Here is a 21,377-nt window from a genome sequence, read left to right as displayed (position 1 = left end):
ATATTTTTAATGGTTTATTTTTTACTATTAAAGCTGTTATTCATGTTGAATTCTCTGGTGTTCTATATGGTTTGTTTAAATATAATATGTGTAAAGAATCAACTCAACCATATCATGGTGGAATCTGTGTCAGGGTGGATGTTGTGTAGCAAGTCAATGGAATAAACCCAGTCATTTTGACTTGGACCAGATCCAGTTATAGCAAACTGGTATCATGCACGCAGGAGTGTCCACCATGGACAAATGGACAACATGTCTGCTTTCACGGGATGTCTATTTACAGAACAACAATTAAGGCAACACACTACCTTGAATTGAAGCTGCTGTATGTACATGGTATGTAAATACTTTTGTATAAATAGTGTCAGGAGTGCAATGATAGATTAGTCCCAAACCATCTTCACATTATGATTTTTCCATGATTCTTTTGAAATTGATAGCAGTTGTAAGAAAAAAATGTAGCAGCCTCAGTTTAAAAGGCCTACAGATTACTGAGTTCTGCCAACCTAGATGGAGGCACAGAATTTATCTCATAACTGGCTCAGTGGTGGTGGGTGGGGCATCTGTCACAAACAAATAACTTTGATAGGTTCACAATTGAATCTTAAAATAATTCAGTTTTGGGTTTTATCATATACAAGGTGCTAGAGGTATTTGCAAAAATATGTTTCTTTAAGATCTATTGGTATATAAGGGTTATTTAATGAATAATTGAATCCCATTTTTTATGAGGCTCCTTTAAGTTTGAATCTAGTACTTGAAAAGAATAGTTTCGGAGCTTGTCAGGACAAATAAAATGATCCATCAACGGGAAATGAAAACATCCTCTATAAAATGTTCTGAATAATATCATCATAATTTGTTTTTTCTTTTAGCAAAGAGAAACAGGACTCATTTTGTGGAAAATGCTCAAGGATCCTTTTAAAAGGACCAAAACCAAGGCGAATAGAGTAAAAGTCATTACAGTTGTCCCTCACATAGACCATAAATACATGGATAGGTTTAACAGGCGTCACATAAAGTTGACAAAAGTGACAATATGGCCATAAATTTGAAACTGGGGTAAAACAGTTGAAGGAATGGCTTGACTCACAAGAAACTGGAACTTTAAAGATCAGGGACTTGGCTTGAAATGACGCAAAGTAGAGGGATTGACACAGTTCATTAATCCCTAGAGTTAGAATTGGTTACACATGTTGACCTAATGACTACATTGTCTAGAAATAACTCCCTTTATGTTAACACATGACAAAAAAAAGTTAAGGTTTAACATAGGGGGGAGAGTAATTTCACTAACATCATTTTGAAATGAAAAATGAAAATGAAAATGAAAAATGAAAATCAGACATAGGCATTGTCGTCATCATTGACTTGACAAAAAGCCTAGTAGTCATCATACCCTCAGCAGCGTATGACGAAATTGTATAGTGCTTCTCCACAAGTTCGTCTTCCCAGGCCAGACACATTTATGACATTTATTTATGACATATTCATACTTGTTAGCTCTCCGCCTTGAGCGCCATTTTCCGGCGACTACAAGTTGCCTCACCGATGCCAACAAGAATAAGATGGATCACTTACCTCTGTCTTTATACTTACCCTCCCTCAGTCATCCTGTGGAAGGTAGATCTGCACCAAACAACCTTCCTGTTTCTTCAATTCGACTTGACTTAATTTCATAGTAGGGATATGTGTAGTCGTCACGTCACGTGTTGCTGCAGGTTCAGAGACCTGATGGCAGTTGGGAAGAAGCTGTCTTTGAGCCTGTTTGTCCGTGCTTTGTAGGACCTGTAGCGTCTGCCAGATGGAAGCAACTGGAACAGGCCGTGTCCAGGGTGGTATGGGTCTCCAACAATGGACCCGGCTCTTCTGAGGTATCGGGGGTTGGCAATGTCTTCTAGCGATGGCAGAGAGCAGCCGACGATCTTCTGGGCAGTGTTTATCACTCTCTGTATGGCTTTTTTGTCTGCTATCGTGCTTCCGGTATACCACACTGTGATGCCGTAAGTCAGGATGCTCTCCACAGTGGCTCTGTAGAAGGTTGCCAGAAGCTTGGTGTCCAACTTGTCCCTTCTCAGTACCCTGAGGAAGTGGAGTCGTTTCTGGGCCTTCTTCACTAACACTGTGGTGTTTGTGGACCAGGAGAGCCTATCCGTGACGTGGACTCCCAGGAATTTGAACGATTGGACCCTGTCTACACATACTCCGTTAATGAGGAGTGGGGCCAGGTCTGTGCTGCGCTTGCGAAAGTCCAAGATTATTTCTTTAGTCTTTGCGGTATTCAGTGTAAGATTGTTCGCCGAGCACCAAGAAGACAGTTTGTCGACCTCGTCTCTGTAAGCTGACTCATCCCCGCCAGAGATGAGTCCGATCACAGTGGTGTCATCGGCGAATTTGATGATAGAGTTTGACTGGTGGGCTGGTGTGCAGTCGTATGTGTACAGGGAGTACAGGAGAGGACTCAGTACACAGCCTTGTGGTGAGCCTGTGTTTAGTGTGATGGAGGAAGAGAGGTGTGGACCCATTCTGACCGTTTGTGGTCGACCAGTCAAGAAGTTCTTTATCCAGCAGCAGATTGAAGAGGATAGTCCAAGGTGGTAGAGTTTGTCCTTCAGGATGTCCGGCTTGATGGTGTTGAAGGCTGAGCTGTAGTCTATGAAAAGCATCCTCACATAGTTCCCCTGGTGCTCCAGGTGGCTCAGTGCTGTGTGAAGAGCCACGGCGATAGCATCCTCAGTGGACCTGTTTTCCCTATAAGCAAACTGGTGCGGGTCAACTGAGGGGGGAATTGTCTTTCTGATGTGTCGGGCCACCAACTTTTCAAAGCACTTCATGATCACAGGCGTGAGAGCAACAGGCCTGTAATCGTTCAAGCTGCCGATGGTTGGCTTTTTGGGGACAGGAATGATGGTGGCAGATTTTAGGCAGGCAGGAACGATGGATTGTTGCAAGGACCGATTGAAAATGTCCGTGAAGACTCCTGCCAGCTGATCAGCACAGGCTTTGAGCACTTTGCCAGGTATTCCGTCTGGACCAGCAGCCTTCCTGGTGTTCACAGCCTGCATTTCCAGTCTCACTTCCTGTTCCTGAAACTCCAGTGTATTGTCGCAGGGTGGTGGTGGGAGTGTTGACACTTGGTTTGATTTGTCAGATTCAAAGCGGGCAAAGAAATGGTTCAGTTCCTCCGCTAGTGAGACATTCGCGTTTACAGACATGGAATTGTTCTTGTAGTTAGTGATATGTCGTATTCCCTGCCACATCTTCTTTGGGTTGTTTTCTTTGAAGTGCTCTTCGATTTTCTTAGTATATGCTGCCTTGGCCTTCTTTATGCCCCTTTTCAGCTCAGCTCTGGCAGCTCTATACTTTCTTTTGTCCCCCGATCTGTAGGCGGTGTTACGGCATTTGATAAGTGCTTGTGTCTCTTTGGTCATCCAGGGTTTTTGATTTGGAAAAACTCGTATCCGTTTGTTTGTAGTGACGTTGTCAATGCCGTTTCTGATGTAGGAGAGTACATTTTCTGTATAGTCCAGGAGGTCGTTGTGTTCAAAAAGTTCCCAGTTGGTGCGGGAAAAGCAGTCCTGCAGTTTAGAAAGAGCGTTCTCGGGCCAAGTTTTTATTGACTTTATTTTTGGCTTTGTCTGCGTTCGGAGTGTGTTGTACGCAGGGGTTAGAGATATACAAAGATGGTCTGAACCAGCTAGATGTGGGAGAGGATCAGCTTTATAGGCATGTTTGATGTTCGAGTAGACATGGTCGAGAATTTTGTCTTGTCTTGTATTGCATTTGACATATTGGATGAACTTAGGTAGGACAGTCTTTAAACTTGCTTTGTTGAAGTCACCAGCGACAATAAAGACTCCATCAGGGTGGTCGAGCTGTTGTTTATTTACAGCCGTTAGCAGTAAGTCGAGAGCCGTGTTGACGTTAGCATTTGGAGGTATGTAGATAGCCGTTACTATGACGACCGTTAGCTCCCTCGGCAGGTAGTATGGTCTGCATCGTATTGCCAATAGCTCCAAATCCGGAGAACAGTGGGTGTCAATGATCTTGTTGTTACAGCACCATTCATTGTGAATGTACATGCATAGTCCACCGCCTTTGCTTTTTCCTGTTAGTTCTTTGGAACGATCGTTCCGAAAAAGCGTTCGGCTAGCTAGCGATAGCGCAGCGTCGGGTATATGCTGGTGTAGCCATGTTTCCGTGATGAGAATAATGTTGCAATACCTTACGAAGCTGTTGGTAGCAACTCGAAGTTCCAACTCATCCATTTTGTGGGTAATGGATCGGGCATTTGTCAGAAAGATACTAGGAAGCGGGGTTCGGAAAGGTTGTTGTCTTAGCCTAACCGCTAAGCCTGACCGGCAACCCCGTTTCTGTTTTCTTTCTCTTCGTCGTCTACGTCGTACTTTTGGAGGGCTGGATATCCACTGAGATCCCGGAGGTCTCCGGATGTTCTCGGGGATATCGAATCTCTAGGCAGGTTTTAATTCTTTAAGGTATTTTAACATACTTTTCAAACCTTGATTAGGTGGACTATAAGTTGCAATTTGACAAAAGTAAGAAATGTTCTATCATGGATTTGTAAAGAATGAAAAAGGGTAGAATCAATTTTTTTTTTCTCACGAAAGAAGAATGTCTATGATTGCTTGTTGGTAATTTGTACATTTGGTGTATATTTTTTGAAAGAATACTACATTTTCTGGGTCAAAGTGAGGTATTATTGTTTTTCCACTGACTGACTTACCGGCATATGACCAGTCGATGTCCTCAGTGAACTTGCGCTGATTTCTGTAAGTGTAACTTCCAACTGGAAGACAAAATATAAAAAACACAACTTTAGAGAGAGCATGTTGAAATTACATTTAAATCAAATCACATTAAATTGAAATTCGTACAACTGACAGAAAGTGTGTAAAATTTGAAAATAACGGCATAAAAAATGAGAAACAATAGCATACAATAGTAAATTGAAAACTATTAACAAATAATAAATACTACTAATAAAAGTGTTTATTTGGTCTAGAACAAAATTGCTTGTTTGGTCTTATTGGTAGTATTTAGAATAAAACCTCCATGTTGGGAGGGGGATTACAGTACACACTAAAAATACTGCAATGCTGTCCTATAACTTGATGAAGTAAATAACCATTTTCAGAAGAAGTCTTAGTAACATTCCTCACCAATCCAGCAAGGCATACCTGTCAATTAGTGTAATGTTCCTACAATAGTAAAAAAAAAAATACTTGGTTGTTCTCTTTGACTCTATTCATGGGAAGGAACTCCAAAGACAACATTGGTGCACGGACATAAACATTTTTAAATCAATCCTGTTAAGCTGCCCCCAGTTTGAGTCTGCAGGAAATTATGAGATGATGCCTCCTGCTGTGCCCATCTTTGGGATGATAGTGCTGTAATCCAGGATTACATCTTTGACAGTCTGCACACATATACTGCCCTCTTAGTGACCTACTGTACATATGGATTCATAAAGGAAGTGGTGACTAGGCGTTGTAGGGGCAGCTTGCCATCCATCCATCACTTAGAACGATGAGAAGCACTCTTGTAAACTGTCCTCTAGTCGATAAAAAGGCCCCAGTATCAAAAAATCTGTGAGTGATGCTATTAATTGATGAGTTATGAATTTTTTGGAAGGTTTGTTTTTTTCAAATCATCTGCTTCTTAATTAAAGGAACATATTTCAAAATGATTATCATATTGTTTAAAAGAACAATACATTTTCTTACTGTTCTTATTGAGTAAAGTCTGTAGGAATATTGCAACAGGTCTTGGTGTGGCAATAGTTTAAAACCAATGCAAAAACTAAATGCCTCTTTGGAGGAATACTAGTAGTATAGTGAAATCAGCAAGTGGACTATTTCTTCCTTGGGTGCAATTTCCATGTGCCCGAGTGTTATTTTTATCTGGACAACACCTTGTGAATGTCTAGCCATTGTTGAGCTCAGGAAGAAGTTTCTGTGATACAGGTACAGTACTTTTGGTCAAAGATAGTATTATTTCACAGGATTATTATTAAATCCAGAGAGAGCTGGGAATGAGATATATACTGCGCTATGAAATTAAAAAGTAGAGATCAAGTGGTTTAGCCTGCCTGCCTCAAAGTTCTGACCCTTGTAAGGATAAACGGTTCAGAAAATAAATAAAATAAACCAAAATGTCTGTCTTTTAATTCATCAAACATGCAAAGGCAGAATTTTCCTTTCAAAACAAACTGACCAAGCACCCAATGAAACCAAGTTGAGGTCATAACGCACCACTGGGCGCTTTCCCATGATGCATTGGGTGAGCATACAGCGAGAAGGATTAAGACCCAACAAAAAAAAGCAATGAAAGACACAATAATGGCAACAGGAAGCCACCACGCTTTGTTGGCGTCATTCATGCAACCATTCATTACTCGCCGATTGTTTGCATGGCAACAAGCGAGTACAACTTGTGTAATGTGAATGCAAGGCGAGAAATTAGCGAATGTTTGTTTACCGTGGTTTTATTCAAAAGTTGTTGGGACTAAATTTATGAATATGTAAAAGCTAGTATTTGGAAGTTGTATTTTTCCTGACAGTGACAGCATCTATTGTATAATAGGTGAACATACTGTCATTTTTCTAGTACATTTTTCATTCCTCACAATATACAGCTAATTTTAATTTCCAGTTCTGTAAAGAATGTCGCACCAAAGAGGTGTATCAATTTGACAATGTAAATGCAGTTTTTCAACCCTGCTAAGAAAGCAGATAGTTGTTTTAGTTGTTTCTTTGCCAATAAGACAAGTTCAAAAAACACAACAATTTTTTTTAAGGTTCACAAATCCACAGAATGACAAATGACTCATTATTTCTTATTTACCGGAAAATGTGAAGTTACAGATTGGAGACCTATCATTTCCTTACTAGAATCATTAAACACTAAGTGGTCTCTTAAATGAGCAAATGGCCCAATAAAAGATGAGAACTCTCAGGTTTGCACTCCTCTATTTAGATTACCATGATAAACAATGTAGGCCAGCGCCACACTGACAAAACACTGGCCACTATGACTCTTTTATTTGATTATGATTGTGAGTTGCTGTCCTGGGGAAACTTTGAGTTGTACTATCAAGCTGTCTGCTTCCTCTCCATCTTTGAGGGACAAAATGTTCCAGCTGTTCTTCTCCCATGTTTGGTCTCCACATTCAAAAGCACAATTTCCCTGATTGATAATAATTTAAAATTACAAAAAAATGCCATACATTTTAATGAAGTGGTATTATACTTCACTATTGTAAGCACAACTATATATTTAAAAACAAGACAAAGAAATTAATTACTAATGTTTTAAATGTTATTTTTTTTACTAAATTCAATGCAGATTGTGCTGCTTCTTTTGGAGTATGTGCCTTGGCACCTTTAAGTTCAAATAATGAACCACTTGTCAAACGGTAATAACATGCAATATGTCCCCTTGTTATTCATGAGTCCAGTATTGGCACTTCCCATTTTACGTTACTAGTAATCTAATACAATTCATGTTCAAGTTTAGAGAAACTTCAGAAAGGTGTGGCAATAAAAAGTTTGGATTATTCTTTATACTATAGATCAGGACGATGAGTACTTATACATTTTGCAAAAAAAAAAAAGTATAGAGCAGATAAATAGGCCAAACATTTTTATTGTATCTTGAAATATACTTAAATGAGGTCATTTGTTTATAGTATCATGGTCTCATAATGATACAAGACTTTATTCATGTTGTCGTTTGGCTTTCAAGACCCCTCGCCATGCTGACAACATTAGGATGGCTGGGGTGTCTAAGGGGATGTGCTCTGGGAGTGGGATAATCCTCTTATTCAGCAAGCGACGGCAAGGAGAATGAGGGGCTACGGGACCTCGACGGGCCGGCTGCACTCACACAGTCATGGTCACCGGGCCAGACTCGGTGGAATCCATCGGACTCTTTCACTCTTGTTCCAACCAGTGTGTGTACCCACCAAACCCCTTCAAATCCCCCCCAAACAACCTTGGTTCTGGTCAAAAGAAAGTGATTTACTCGACTTAACCCACACCCATATTGGCAGCACTAATGTCATGTAAAACCACAAATCATTGAATGTGGACACATGGAAGAACCGAGAGGAAAATACTCAGTCAGCGACTCGGTCTCTAGCATGAGATACCTAACACGGAGCTTGACATGTTTCATCATGTCATGTAATTTCCTCAGGGCAGGAATGAATCATCTTTGTTGCCAAAAATTTGACAGTTATACAAAAGGGAACAGAAGCAGGCAAAATGTAGCTCGACAAAAGTACCAATTAAAAATGATCATTTCCATCACTGATTATACAAATTTTTCTTTTAGTCTGTTTGGAAAACTACTTGATATAACATCTTGGAATCATGTAAAGATGGTTTTATAGAATAACAAGAAGTAGCAACTGACCAGAATTAAAGGAATATTAAAACTTACCTAATGAACTGAATAAATGTGAAATTTACATCAATCACAAATAATCACATGAAATTACTTTTGCTGTGTAGCTACCATTTTGCTAAATAAAACAATGGTTAAACAATTAACCAAAAAGGAAGACACTGGTGCAGGATTTGTAAAATTGTATCTTGAAGATTGGAATTTCAGAACCAACAAAACATTTTTGTCTGTTTTCTTGTCGAGAATTCAAAAGGTTATTCTGGGGAAAATGTGGAGCATCCAATGCCCAGATTTTAGCCCAAAAAGTCTGGAAAAAAAATCTCTGTCACAGTAACTCAGGACTCAATTGCTACTTGACATCGAGTCCTTGGTACTTACTCCCACGTCTGACATGAACACACATCAGTACATTCTAACATACAAACTCTGCTGGCATATAATAGTTTCCTGCTTTAGCAGATCAATACTTCACCTGTAAACAATTCTGACTAGATCGTTTGCAACATCTCCCGGAGCCAAAACCGGTCCACCATGCAAACATGCGCTTGCCCATGATTCACCGCTGCTGCTTTTATACACAGAGCGAGACCTCCGACGGCAAATCAAAGCGACTCATCGCGTGGCTGCTAGGCATTCAAAAGACTACTCCAAGAGTGTAAAAATCCAGCGCCGCCGTAAAGCTGCCACACATCGATCAAACACCCTCTTCTCTTGTCTATAAATGGACATGAACAAGACCAGCACTGCAGCCACCCTAAAAAGGAGGCCCTGAGGTAGATTTCATCAGGAATTTCTTCTTTCAACAGGAAAAGAAAAAACTATAGGGATCAACACACTCTTGGTGAAGTTTGTAGAAGTTAGTCATCTTCATTGAACATATGTACAGTAGCTACTGTATGCATGTCCGGTTGAAGTCAAATACAGTCATTCAAAGTGTTCGAATGTTTACATGCAAACCGTAATATCATCAACCAAGTGTCGGTCTTATGATTGACAGTCGGCACGGACAGTGCAAGCATTTTTTTCCATTCTTTTGAAATCCTTAAAAATGTACTCATTTTCGTATGTTCTTTCAAATTATCATGCTACTAACAACAAACCAAAAATGTATTCATTTTTACTTTAAGTTTCCATCACCCGGACTATTTCCAGTGAATGGTGAAATTCTGCATCCTGCAATATTTACCAGAAAATGTTCGGCCAACTCTGTGTGACCTGAAGCTGAAGAACACTTGAAGAGTCACAATTTTGTTTGACTGTGCGTATGTTAGCATTTTAACAGCGGATGGCTTCAATTTCAAGCTATCCGGATAGTTTATCGTGTGACCTGAGTGTTTATGTTGTCAAGTAGAACTTGAGGAGTTGAACGGTTGCTCCATGTGAACCAGACCCAAACAAATGAGGGTAGCATTTCTACCTGCTGACATGGCCGCTGTCCCTTACCGGAACACTCACAATGTTAACAAGTGAGATGTTTGGATTTCAACGAGAAAAAAACATGACAAGCTTCAGTGAAAACATCTGGTGTACACAGTCAAAAAAGAAATAGGTTTCAAAGACTTTTCATTCATTCATTAATTTTCCATATCACTTATCCTCACAGGGTTTGCAGGGGGTCCTGGAGGCTATCCCAGGTGGAGGACACCCTGAATTGGTGGCCAACCAATCGCAGGTCCGGGCGACCAAACGTCCGGCGACCAAGCGTCCGGCGACCAAGCGTCCGGCGACCAAGCGTCCGGCGACCAAGCGTCCGGCGACCAAACGTCCGGCCAAAATTTCCAGCCAAGATCTAGGGGCCTTGTAGGGTGTTCAATAAGCCTATCCTACATGTTTTTGGGATGCGGGGGGAAACCGCAGTGCCCGGGGAGAACATGCACACTCCACACATTGGGATTGAGGCCTTGATCTCAGAACTATGAAGTCAACGTACAAACCACTTCTCCACTGGGCTACCATCAAACTGTGAAAATAGGTGTGAATTAACACTAGTTACTGTCCATCACAGCCCTGTCACAAATAAAAGAGGAGAACAATCCTGATAATTGTTTTTACTGCATTAGTTACAATGTTCCATTCATTTTATTTATATATTTTTTACTTCGCGGTTCAATTGTTCAACTACTGCTATTCTTTTTCGTTACTTGTTTCTGGCTGCAGCGGAATCTACCGTGCCTCTCATTAACACGCCATCATTAAGTTAGGGTGCCTTGGGGAATCACGACTATTTAAAGGCACGACCTAATTCAAATGAACAGTGGCGGAGCAAATTATGGATCTGTCACTTTGTCCTTTATCTAACCTTGACACGCTTCTGTTCCCTCACCAAGTGAGCCCACTGATAGAGGTTTAAATTTGAAAGATGATCTAAGATAACATCTCCCAAGCTATATATCATTACTTATTCATTCACGTTCAACACTGCTTGTTCTTGTCAAAGTTTCAAGGTGCTGGAGCCTATCCCAGCTCCACCCAAACCGGTCGCCAGTCAGTCGTAGCTCTATATCATTATGCAGTATAAAACGCTTTTTTCCGCATGTGGCTTTCTTGAGGGGGAAAATATTTACTTGCAATGAAAAATAATTTGTGTGATCATATTCTGAAATACAGTCAACCCAGTTTGTGCAGGGCCAAATGCTTGTTCCAAGAAATAAAATAAAAAAAACTGTCAGCAAATACATTTTGGACATGGCAAAAAAAGGGAAAAAAACAGAGAGGAGGGCAAGTGAGGTTCAAATTACAAATTGCATGGTTAAACTGAGTTTCATGTAAATTAGGACCAGATTTTAAATTGAGTGTAGATCTTTTTGAGATTGTGCTATAATGTGTTTGATTTTAGATTTCGAGGTTCACATGGACACTTATTCACTGTTCATTAGTTTTAGACGGTATTTTAAGAAATCCTTTTTTTTATTTCATGAATACCACATTTTACAATATGCATTCATTTTCCGAACTGCTCATCCTCACATGGGTCGCGGGGTGTGTTGGAGCCCATCACAAAAGATACTTTAGAAAATATAGACAAAGTTACAAATAACCAGGTTTACTATTTGCCAAATATAAAACAAATTGGACCATGTCTCAAAAGAAAATTCATATTAATGATGATTTATTTTATTCATTATTTTCAAGCCTATTTAATTTCCTTTCCATGGAACACACATAATCCTGTTTTTCTTTATTTTTTTAAGAAAGTACTCCACATTTTCATCTTCACCAAATCATTTCCCATCTGAAAATACTAAACATTTTCCACATGTGGGAGTAATCAGTGTGAGCGACTAGTGCCAGATGTACGTGTCACTTTGTACCCACTGGAAATTTGATGGCTGCAATTTGGTTTAAGCACTTTCACTGACATCTCATTTCCCAGCATGCTTTGCTAGACATTAAATGACCTTCCCCAAATGTGGAAGACTCCAAATGGTCCCAAAGTAGAATTAAATAACTCAAACCATTTTTGCAGGCAAACTCTGGCCTTGATACTACTATCAGTATCAAAATGTGGATTTAATCCTTTTTATTTTAGGTTTTTTTTATTGATATACACATGAAATGGAGAAAAATTAATGACATATTTGAGGGGAAATCATCTCAAGATACTCGAAAAAGAACAGACTGCTTAATTGTTACCAGCTAATGTCAGGACATAAACAAACAATGTGTTGACAGGTCGTAAGCCAGTTGAAAGATCAATGGCATGGTCGCCAGTCAATGTTGGAGGACACATTAGGATTTCCTAACATGCCAAATTATTTTTGTTCAACTGCTGGTGTTATCCCTCCTTCTGCTTTAAAAACGTTGTGACCCCGACATCGTCATCATTGAACGCTCACCACAGGTTTACGCTCCTTTTTTTCACACCCAAAGCAGTTTAAGCTCCTTCTGGGGGTCGCTTACAAAAGGAGGCGATCCGCATAAGAGGATCAGAGGGACGGCTCGAGTGTAAAATGTTGCGTCAGGTCCCGAACCTTTTGTGTGGCCTTGCATCTGCCTCAAGCGCCTCCACTCGCCGCACAGCTTTTCCTTTTTTCATACCCCCTTTTTTTTGCCCCGGGAGTCGTTCAATTCAGCCTTTAGAGCATCACAGGCCCCTCGTATTGAGGAGCAACCACTCACTCAAGAGGAAGAAAAGTGGATGACAACGCCAATGACTCTCCACCAGCTTCTCAATGGGGGTTTTACTTGTTCTCTGTGGCAATGAGGCACCCCTACGCATCCCACGCGACCTCAACTCACCTCACCCTAAGTTCGAGCGCACACGTTTCAAGAATTTTTATCCCGGAGAGAGATATTTCGAGGTAGCTGCCCCATTATCATAGCATTAATTGAGCAGAACTAACATGGAGAACGTGGAATTCCATTGGAATTTAAATGTTGCCCTTTTTCAAGGGAGAAAAGTTAACATATTGACATCTCACCCCCAAAAAAAGCAATGAAGTCTTATAGAAGGGTTTGAAACCTTGTGATCCATGCAGAGGAGACACTTTTCCAAGGAACCCTGAATTAAACCTGAAAACCAAGTCTAACACAAGTTAGAAAAGTAATCTTGACAATGCATTTTAAAAGAATAAATGTGATTTACTATAGAAAGTCACATCATGATGTGTTTAAGTTAACTATTCAAAAATTATATTTTAAAAACTACTTTAAAAATAGATTTGTGCCTGGATTAAGGAGTGTAGTTTGTTCAGTGGCCACACTAGAAAGCATAGGAAAGGAAAACTAAAGTCGCGATGGAGTAAGTTTTGCTGGGTAGTCTTTTAAATATATGAGATACAATTAACAAATATTTCATGCTAAATTAATAGAAAATGAGAAAAATAGACAAAATTGGCAACAGGGGAGTTTTTTTATAACTAGACGCTAAAAAACAGAACTAGATCTTTTGGTGGTAAAAGGGAAAATATCAAAGGCATATAGGTCACACTTGGGTACAGCCAAACTATGGAAAAAGTTGACTTACAGTCCTGAAAATACGATAATGTGTTTTTAAAGAAACCAGAACTGGCATACTATATGACACACATGTATTTTTATTTCAGTTTGACACGAACTTAGGCCTTATATTTTCTCTTTTACATCAGTTAGGGTTACAATTTTATTTCTAATCGCTGAATTCCAGAAAATTAAAAGAGGCCTTGAAGTGGTTGAAGGATAACTAAGTCAATGATTTTAAGTGATCATCTCAAAGCCTTTATGTCAATTCCTTTTAAACTGGACAGAACTGAAAAGTCATTTAAACAATCAAATGTTGCTCAACTAAACCAGTTCCTGACAACAATTGTGAGACATTTCCAGAATGATAAGATAATGCATTTTAAAGATCATGGAATCAAATACTAATAAAATATGTTATTGTCCGACAAATGGCGAACTACATGAACAATTATTTGCTCATCATTCCAGTAACGACTTTTGGTAAGACACCTCTGTAATCACTTTTTTCAAAGCTTCTTTTTTTGTGGCGGAACTTTTGAGAATCCTTCAGCCTACCCCCCTACCCTTAACCCAACATTAATTATAGTATCTCCTCAGGATTTGGAGGGTGAGAAAGGTGGCAGGCTGCCAGGAGTACACCAGCAAAAGACAAGATGCTTGGCCAACCAAAAAGCTCTTAACAGCTCTCATCGCTCACTGGGGGTACAAATGAGGATTAAAAACATGAAGGGGGGTAAGCACTGGGGTGGGGAGGGGAATTTCCAAGTTGGGAAAATGTGGGACATCCTGATAGAGAAAGGAAAGAATACGAGAGTTTAAGAGGAACTGCAAGAAAAGAACCAAAAGAGAATAAATGATGAAGGACTCAAAGGTTTGTGCTCACAAACATTTGCTTGGAAAAGAAATTGCTGTGATAAATGTAATTCTTCTTAATTTTGTCCAGTAGCACCAACAACACTCTCTAAATTGTCCTTACTATGAGTGGGAGTGAGAATGGTTCATTTCTGTGTGCCCTGTGATTAGCTGGGAACTAATTCAGGGTATCCCCTGCCTAGCTCCCAAAATTGGCTGGGATAGGATCCAGCACCCCCGGGACCCTTATGAGGATAAGCACTTTTCTTATTGCAGTGATTTGAATGACTGGTTGAGATATAGTCAGCTCATATTTGTAAGCTCTGCTGTAGTGTGTGTATTCTATGTATGTTGTCAAAATGAAAAATGTATTGTATTATTTGTGTATAGGGAACCCGTTCATAGTCCTATTGATTCAGCTTAAGCCTTGGTATATTCAACTTGTCTTTTACAGTACTCGCCGCAGGGCGCAGTAGAAATGAGAAAACATTTAGCAAATAATTTCATCTCATCTCATTTTCTGAACCGGCAGAGTCAGCAAAAATTTCAAAATATCATCAAATACAAAGACATGGAAAGAGAAGAGAACATTCAGCCTCACTCACTTTCATGATTGCATATTAATAAACTAATGATCATTTTGCCATCCAAATACTTTTTCATTGCCTCATTTGTTCAGCAGATTTCATAATTACTTTAGTGTTGCTTTCTGGTGAAGAAGAGAAAAGTTATCTAAACGGAAGCTGCTAGTCAGAAATAGATGTAATTGTTAACATAGATGAATACATTTGATGCGTGTCAAGGTCTCTAACCAAAATGAGCTCCTCCACCTCCTCCTAATTCATGTGATCGCCAACACATGAATTTTTTCTCCTTGTGACGGCGTCTACAGGACAAATGGCTGGTTCGTCATGCTTAAATGCTTAAATGACCCCCACACTCACTGGTGCACCCCCACCCGTGAAACTCACCCCTTTCTATGAGCCCCCCTGAAGGACACTCAGTCTGCTACTGTTACTAAACAAATCTCCACTGTGACAGCATCATTCAGGTCTGCTGAGGCGATGGCGGGATGGACAGTGGGATAAACACATAATGGGATGGTAAGGACGATCAGGACAGACGGTGGGGCAGAGTGTATGAAAGACAATTGGACTGCCTGATGAATAGACTAAGGCCGATAACTTTATGGACGGGGAGAGGGACAGCAGGGTAGTGGTTGTACAGTTAATGGGAAAGACAGTGGTTCTGTAAATGATGGAATGGACTAAAGATACTGGAACGGTCAGCTAGATAAATAGGACACATAATGGGAACAAAAACAGGACTGAAAACAGGCTGTACACTGAAGCCACAAAGGGTAAGAATGAAGGGACAGATTATGATATAACCAATAGGATGGCAGCATTGATAGCGGGAGGCTCGTCAGGACCAACACCGTGAAGTTAGGTTGGACCACAAACTGGACGCAGACCGTTATTTTTGCCTCTAATGCTTCGTCGCAGTTTGCAAGCAATGCCATTGAACAACCAATCGTTCATTTTGAAATGCTTTACACAGATTACACAAAACACAAAGACTTGGACAGAGTGTATTTTGGGTTTTTTTGTGTGTTTGCGGCGAGAAACCTCTTCATGTGGTTCTTTCTGTCTGTACTGTTGTATTTCCTCCAATTTACCAAATACGAGAGGAAATAAAGTTCGAATCTAATCTAATCTAATTAATGCACCACAAATAGAACAGTATAATCGCTATTACAATGGAAGCGCAAAATTTGGCAAACACCACCAAAATATGTTGGGAGAAAATGATAATTTAGTCAAATTCCCAATGGATTACAGCTATGCACCAGTTTAGATTTAGAAAAGACGAATTTCTGACTGCGCATAACAACATTCAAACAGAAAAATATTGTGCTACTGATTAAATTAGTCGCACTGATAACTGTTTGTTATTTTTGAATTCCATTAAAAAACTGAAATTTCAGCTTTATTTTCATTTGGGAATGATTAATTGATCGTCCAATGCATTTAAAAAATATATATTCCTTCTTTCTTCATTATTTCCATTGTATTTTTGTCACGTTGGTATATACATACACAAAGTATAACTGTATACTGACTACTAAGAATATGAGTGGGGAATAATGAATTACTCTGAATGAGGTTTCAAGTTTTTGAGTGAAACTATCTTGATCACCTTTAAAAAGAAATTGCACCGAAGGAGATTAGGGAGTAAGGAATGAAGCAATGATTCTGCAAATCCAAACCCGACGGCTGAATCTCCAGAGCCAAAGTGGCTGCTGGCCTTCCAACAAAAGCGTCTTCACATCTCCACACTCTTGTTGCCAAGTTCTGGGCTAATCTTTGGAGAAAGGGATCCAGACCCAATGTTCCTCCTTCCTGGGTGCTTCTACTCCACTTCATAGTAAACAACGACATGCTCGTTAAAACGTGAATATTCATGAGCGTATTCAGACATGCAAGTTCCGCTAGGAAGCTCAATAACAGAGCTGGGAAAAGTAGAGAGATTTTTTTCAAATTATCATTTTCTTTGTTTCTAAAATACTGCCAAACTATCACAAAACAACACAAATCTAAGATTACTTCAAGATCAACATTGAAACATTTAAAACATTATTTATAATTTCATGAAATGAGCACAAAGATTGCCGCCGCCTGGCGGTGGATAAGCACAGTCAACTACAACACTGTCAATAGCCTGGTAAATTTCAAGCAAATTGTACGTATTTAATGCGGCACGAGGGCTTAGCACATCTGGAATCCGGGTCATGTACACCTGTGTGGAGTTTGCATGTTCTCCCAGGGTCTGCGTGGGTTTCCTCCGGGTACTCCGGCTTCCTCCCACATTCCAAAAACATGCATGGTAGGTAGGCCTATTGGAGACTCTAAATTGCACTTAGCTATGAATGTGAGCATGGATGGTTGTTTGTCTCCTTGTGCCCTGCGATTGGCTGACCACCAATTCAGGGTGTGCCTGTCTATAGCCCAATGTCAGCTGGGATAGGCTCCAGCACCAACCCTAGTGAGGATAAAGTGGTTAAGAAAATGAGATGAGAAATGAGACATGTAATGAATGTAAAATGGAAAATCTAAAATATTTACTACTTTCTTGAGAAAACCGGGAATCAGGTTGCCAATTGTGCGGCACAAGAAGAAAGGACAAATAATAATATTCACTCATCTATTCATTTTCTGTACTGCTGATCCTCACAAGGGGCCCGGGTAGTACTGGGGCCTATCCCAGCCAACTATGGGCACCAGGCTGGGAACAGGAAGGTGCAGAGCTGCAACCGAGAACCACCAGGCTGCCCACTTCATGTCACAAAGCAATTATTTTTCTCATACTAATCGGGGGCACACTATAGAGCGATTAGCATGTCTGCATTACAGTCCGGAGATCAAGGGTTCAAGCCTGGGTTCTATTATTCCTGTGTGGAGTTTTCAGGTCTTTAACTCATTTTCTATCCAAACAATCTAAAGCACAGCTTTTGTCTAACCATCAACAATCAGTTGAATAATAATTTCTAAGGTTATTTGCCAATTTTCTTTGTGGACATCATGTACTTGTTTATTTTCCTTTTGACAAATGACCTGTGACTTGTCATATCAGAAAAGGGCTTACCATAACCTAACATTTGAAATTCAACTGTCACATGTCCTTTTGAAAACATACTCACACACTATATATACTGTATCTGTTGTGTACAAGTATATACATATTTCAGACTGCAAGAAATACACAAGAACTTGCAGAACTACTTTTAAAAGCATACTAAAACAACTTCATATATAACCCAGTGTATCAAAATGCTCTACCTTTCACAAACTAGCCCACTTTAAGTACGATTTATACCGGAAAATTAAACTGTTATGAATTAACATTTTAAAAACTCCCCCAATCTTTTAAAACTTGTGGTTTTATTTGAAATGTGACATTCAGTTTGCAGCTGAACCACAAAATTGCAAACAAGTTGAAGCACAGGCACTGTCAGAAAGGACCAGAAGCATAGTTTTTTTTACTTTTAGACATGTAAATGGCACCACATATACATGCACTAGAGCAACACTCATATTTTGGAGCAAAAGCATCTAAAATTAGATCCAAACTACCTTGGCATTGTTGTACATTATGAATAATGTTCTTATTTTTAAGGACTGTACCTATATTATTTTCCTTCTTCCTTTGTTTGAATTTGAAAGTCGTTCTTTGTTTTAATTATCTCTATTTTTTGATAATGCCCAAGTGTTGGATGTTGCATTTGTTTCTCCAACACTTTAAATAAAGTTGAATAAACACACTTGATTAGTTGTGAATGCCTAAAATGTTGTGCGGGTCTGACCTTGCTGGAGCGTCAATAAGATGTGTAATACGGCTCGCAGCGTCACGCTGTTCACATCCATGTCCGTCCGTCGGACTCGAACAGGATTCCGAGTACAGCGGTGCAGCGCGTGAGCGTCCGTCGATCAAGCCTTCCTCACAGCACATCCATAACGCTCGGATCCTCCGAGCTTCCTAGTGGGGCGTCCTCAAGAAAGTCCGACGAGTTGTAGTGTTTTTCTCGTTCTCCGAGGACTCAGACAACCTTTTGGCTTCTCTCTTATTCTCTTCTTTTTTTGTCAATGAGCGGCGAGGCGGGGACGTGCCAGCTTGCGTGCAACGCCCCCACCCTACCACTCCCCCATTGAACACATACTTACACACAACTAACTATACGTAGACATTTTTTAATATATTATTGTTTGCTATAATCTTTTTCTCTGTACCAGGGGTGTCCAAGTCCATTCCCCGAGAACCCCTATCTAGTCTGTTTTTCAAATCTCCCTCTTCTACCACACCTGAATCTAATGATCAACTCATCAGCAAGCTGTCCAGAAGCTTGATGCCAACCCAGATTGTTCTATTCAGGTCTGTTGGTGGAGTGAGATATGGAAAACAGTCCAGATAAGGGCTCTCGAGGACCAGACTTGGCCACTCCTGAGATAGGGGGTCTGGAGGACTGGAGTTGGCCCCCCTGCTCGATATATTATAATTCAGGGCGGCCCAGTGGGGCGAGTGGTTAGCGCGTGAGGCTCACAGTGGGGGATCTGTGTTCAAATCCAGGTTTGTCCACCTGTGTGGAGTTTGCATGTTCTCCCCGGGCCTGCGTGGGTTTTCTCCAGGTACTTTGGTTACCTCCCACATTCCAAAACCATGCATGGTAGTCTGATTGGACTCTCTAAATTGCCACTAGGTATGAGTGTGAGTGTGAATGGGTGTTTATCTCTTTGTGCCCTGCGATTGGCTGGTCACCAATTCAGGGTGTCCCCCACCTCTGGCCCGAAGTTAGCTGGGATAGGCTCCAGCACCCCCCACAACCCTAGTGAGAATAATGCGGTTCAGAAAATGAATGAAAGAAATTTGATTGAACAATGATTGGGCAACCCCTTAGACCTGGCAAAGAATGTGAGTGCAACCTGTCAATCAAAGGAAAGTCAAGCGATGTTCACTCGGTTGGAAGTCATCCGCATTAGAACGCATATTAACAGGGAAAATGTAGCAGATGTGTGTGTGGTAGTGACTGAGTGTGCCTGTGTTTTGTGTGCATGTGTAGTAAGAGTGTGCATTAATGCTCATGTGAGCTTTGACCCCTATAATGTGACTGCCCCCTCCGAATGAGATGGGACTAAAACAGCAGCAGTGACCCAGAAATCATAATTCACTCAACTCCCGCTGTGTGCGTAAGCGCGTGTGCACATTTAATCTGGTAATTAACAAAATATTTTTTTTCTCCAGATATTTCTTTTATGTTTCTGTATATTTTTTAGATTATTCTATTTTTGTATAATTTATCTCTCCTCATATTCTGAACCGCTTTATCCTCACTAGGGTTGCTGGAGCCCATCCCATGCACTCACACACCCATACCAAGTGGCAAATTAGTGTCCAATCAGCCTACCGCACAAGTCTTTGGAGTGTGGGAGTAAACCGGAGTACCCAGAGGAAACCCATGCAGGCCAAAGGAGAACATGCAAACTCCACAAAGATCGTTTTACGATCTGGGACGGAGGACCCCAAAGCAGGCAAAAGCAGCAAGTCCGGATGTCAAATTCTTATTGGAAACATCTAAGAGGCGGGCAGAGGCACAAAAGGAAGCAGAGTAGGTAAATCGTTAGTTGTGGAAGGAAGGTCACTAACCGTAGGGTATGTATTGGAGTCCAGAATGTAGGAAACAATGCGGTCATGTTCCTCACTGGCTGATGAATCACACCTGGAAGTGTTTGAGTGATTAGGGGCTGGGCCTGTAATTGGGTGGCAGGCACAACCAGCCACCAATCATATCCATGCCCTGACAGATGGACATGATCTGGACTTGAACCCAGAACTCCAGAGCTGTGAGGCCGACACACTTTAGAAAGTCTTGGTTTAACTGTCTTATAGCATGTAGCATATACAGTAATGCATATTAGATCATTCATTCATTTTCTGTACCGTTTATGCTCACAAGGGTCGTGGGGGCCATTCACATTCATACCTCTGGGCAATTTGGTGTGTCCAACTAGACTACCATGCATGATTTTGGATTATGAGAAGAAACCAGACTACCCGGAAAAAACCCATGCAGACCCCAGGAGAACATACATCTCCACACAAGAAGGTTGTAACCCACCAGGGATTTAACCCTTCAATATCAAGCATTCTTCCACCGGTCTGCCTATATTTAATCAAGATTTTATTTATATATTGTGCATACAGTGACAAATTTATGAATGAAATTACTGATTTATTTCTTCTTTTATCAATTGATAGACTTTTAAGTATTGATTGATGCTTTTTTGACAACTGGCATTGAACATGGATGTATGGATTTTCATGTATACATTTTGTTTGACTTTTTATTTATTTATTGATCTAGTATTTGAAACATCTTTTACTGATGTTTTTTTAATTAATGTTTTCTGGTACATTTTTAAACAGCACGATGGCTTGGATAGCCTTTACAACCCTTGTGAGGATACTCAGTACAGACAATAAATTATTTATTGTCATATTGATGTATCTATTAGGGAGTTAAGTGGGACTACATATTGATTATTTATTGATGTATTTTGTATACATGCACAAATTAGTTCACATTTACAATTGTGAAATGTTTG

At 40.2% G+C, this 21,377-nt stretch overlaps 1 protein-coding gene across 3 annotated transcripts in view; it reads right to left on the bottom strand.

Moving 5' to 3' along the window:
• Positions 1-19,005, bottom strand: part of LOC144215344 (receptor-type tyrosine-protein phosphatase zeta-like) — a 51,452-nt gene extending 32,447 nt beyond the window's left edge. For all 3 annotated transcript variants that reach the window (XM_077744206.1, XM_077744207.1, XM_077744208.1), the window contains exons 1-2: positions 18,584-19,005; positions 4,745-4,807 (exon numbers count right to left, since the gene is read on the bottom strand). In XM_077744206.1, the coding sequence (XP_077600332.1) occupies positions 4,745-4,807; positions 18,584-18,644 (124 nt within the window). In that variant the 5' untranslated portion in view covers positions 18,645-19,005. The remainder of the gene's footprint in view (positions 1-4,744; positions 4,808-18,583) is intronic.
• Between the last annotated feature and the right edge of the window lie 2,372 nt (positions 19,006-21,377).

The sequence above is a fragment of the Stigmatopora nigra genome, chromosome 22 (genome assembly GCF_051989575.1).
Source record: "Stigmatopora nigra isolate UIUO_SnigA chromosome 22, RoL_Snig_1.1, whole genome shotgun sequence".
Taxonomy (NCBI): domain Eukaryota; kingdom Metazoa; phylum Chordata; class Actinopteri; order Syngnathiformes; family Syngnathidae; genus Stigmatopora; species Stigmatopora nigra.
This window is presented reverse-complemented; position numbering and strand designations above follow the sequence as displayed.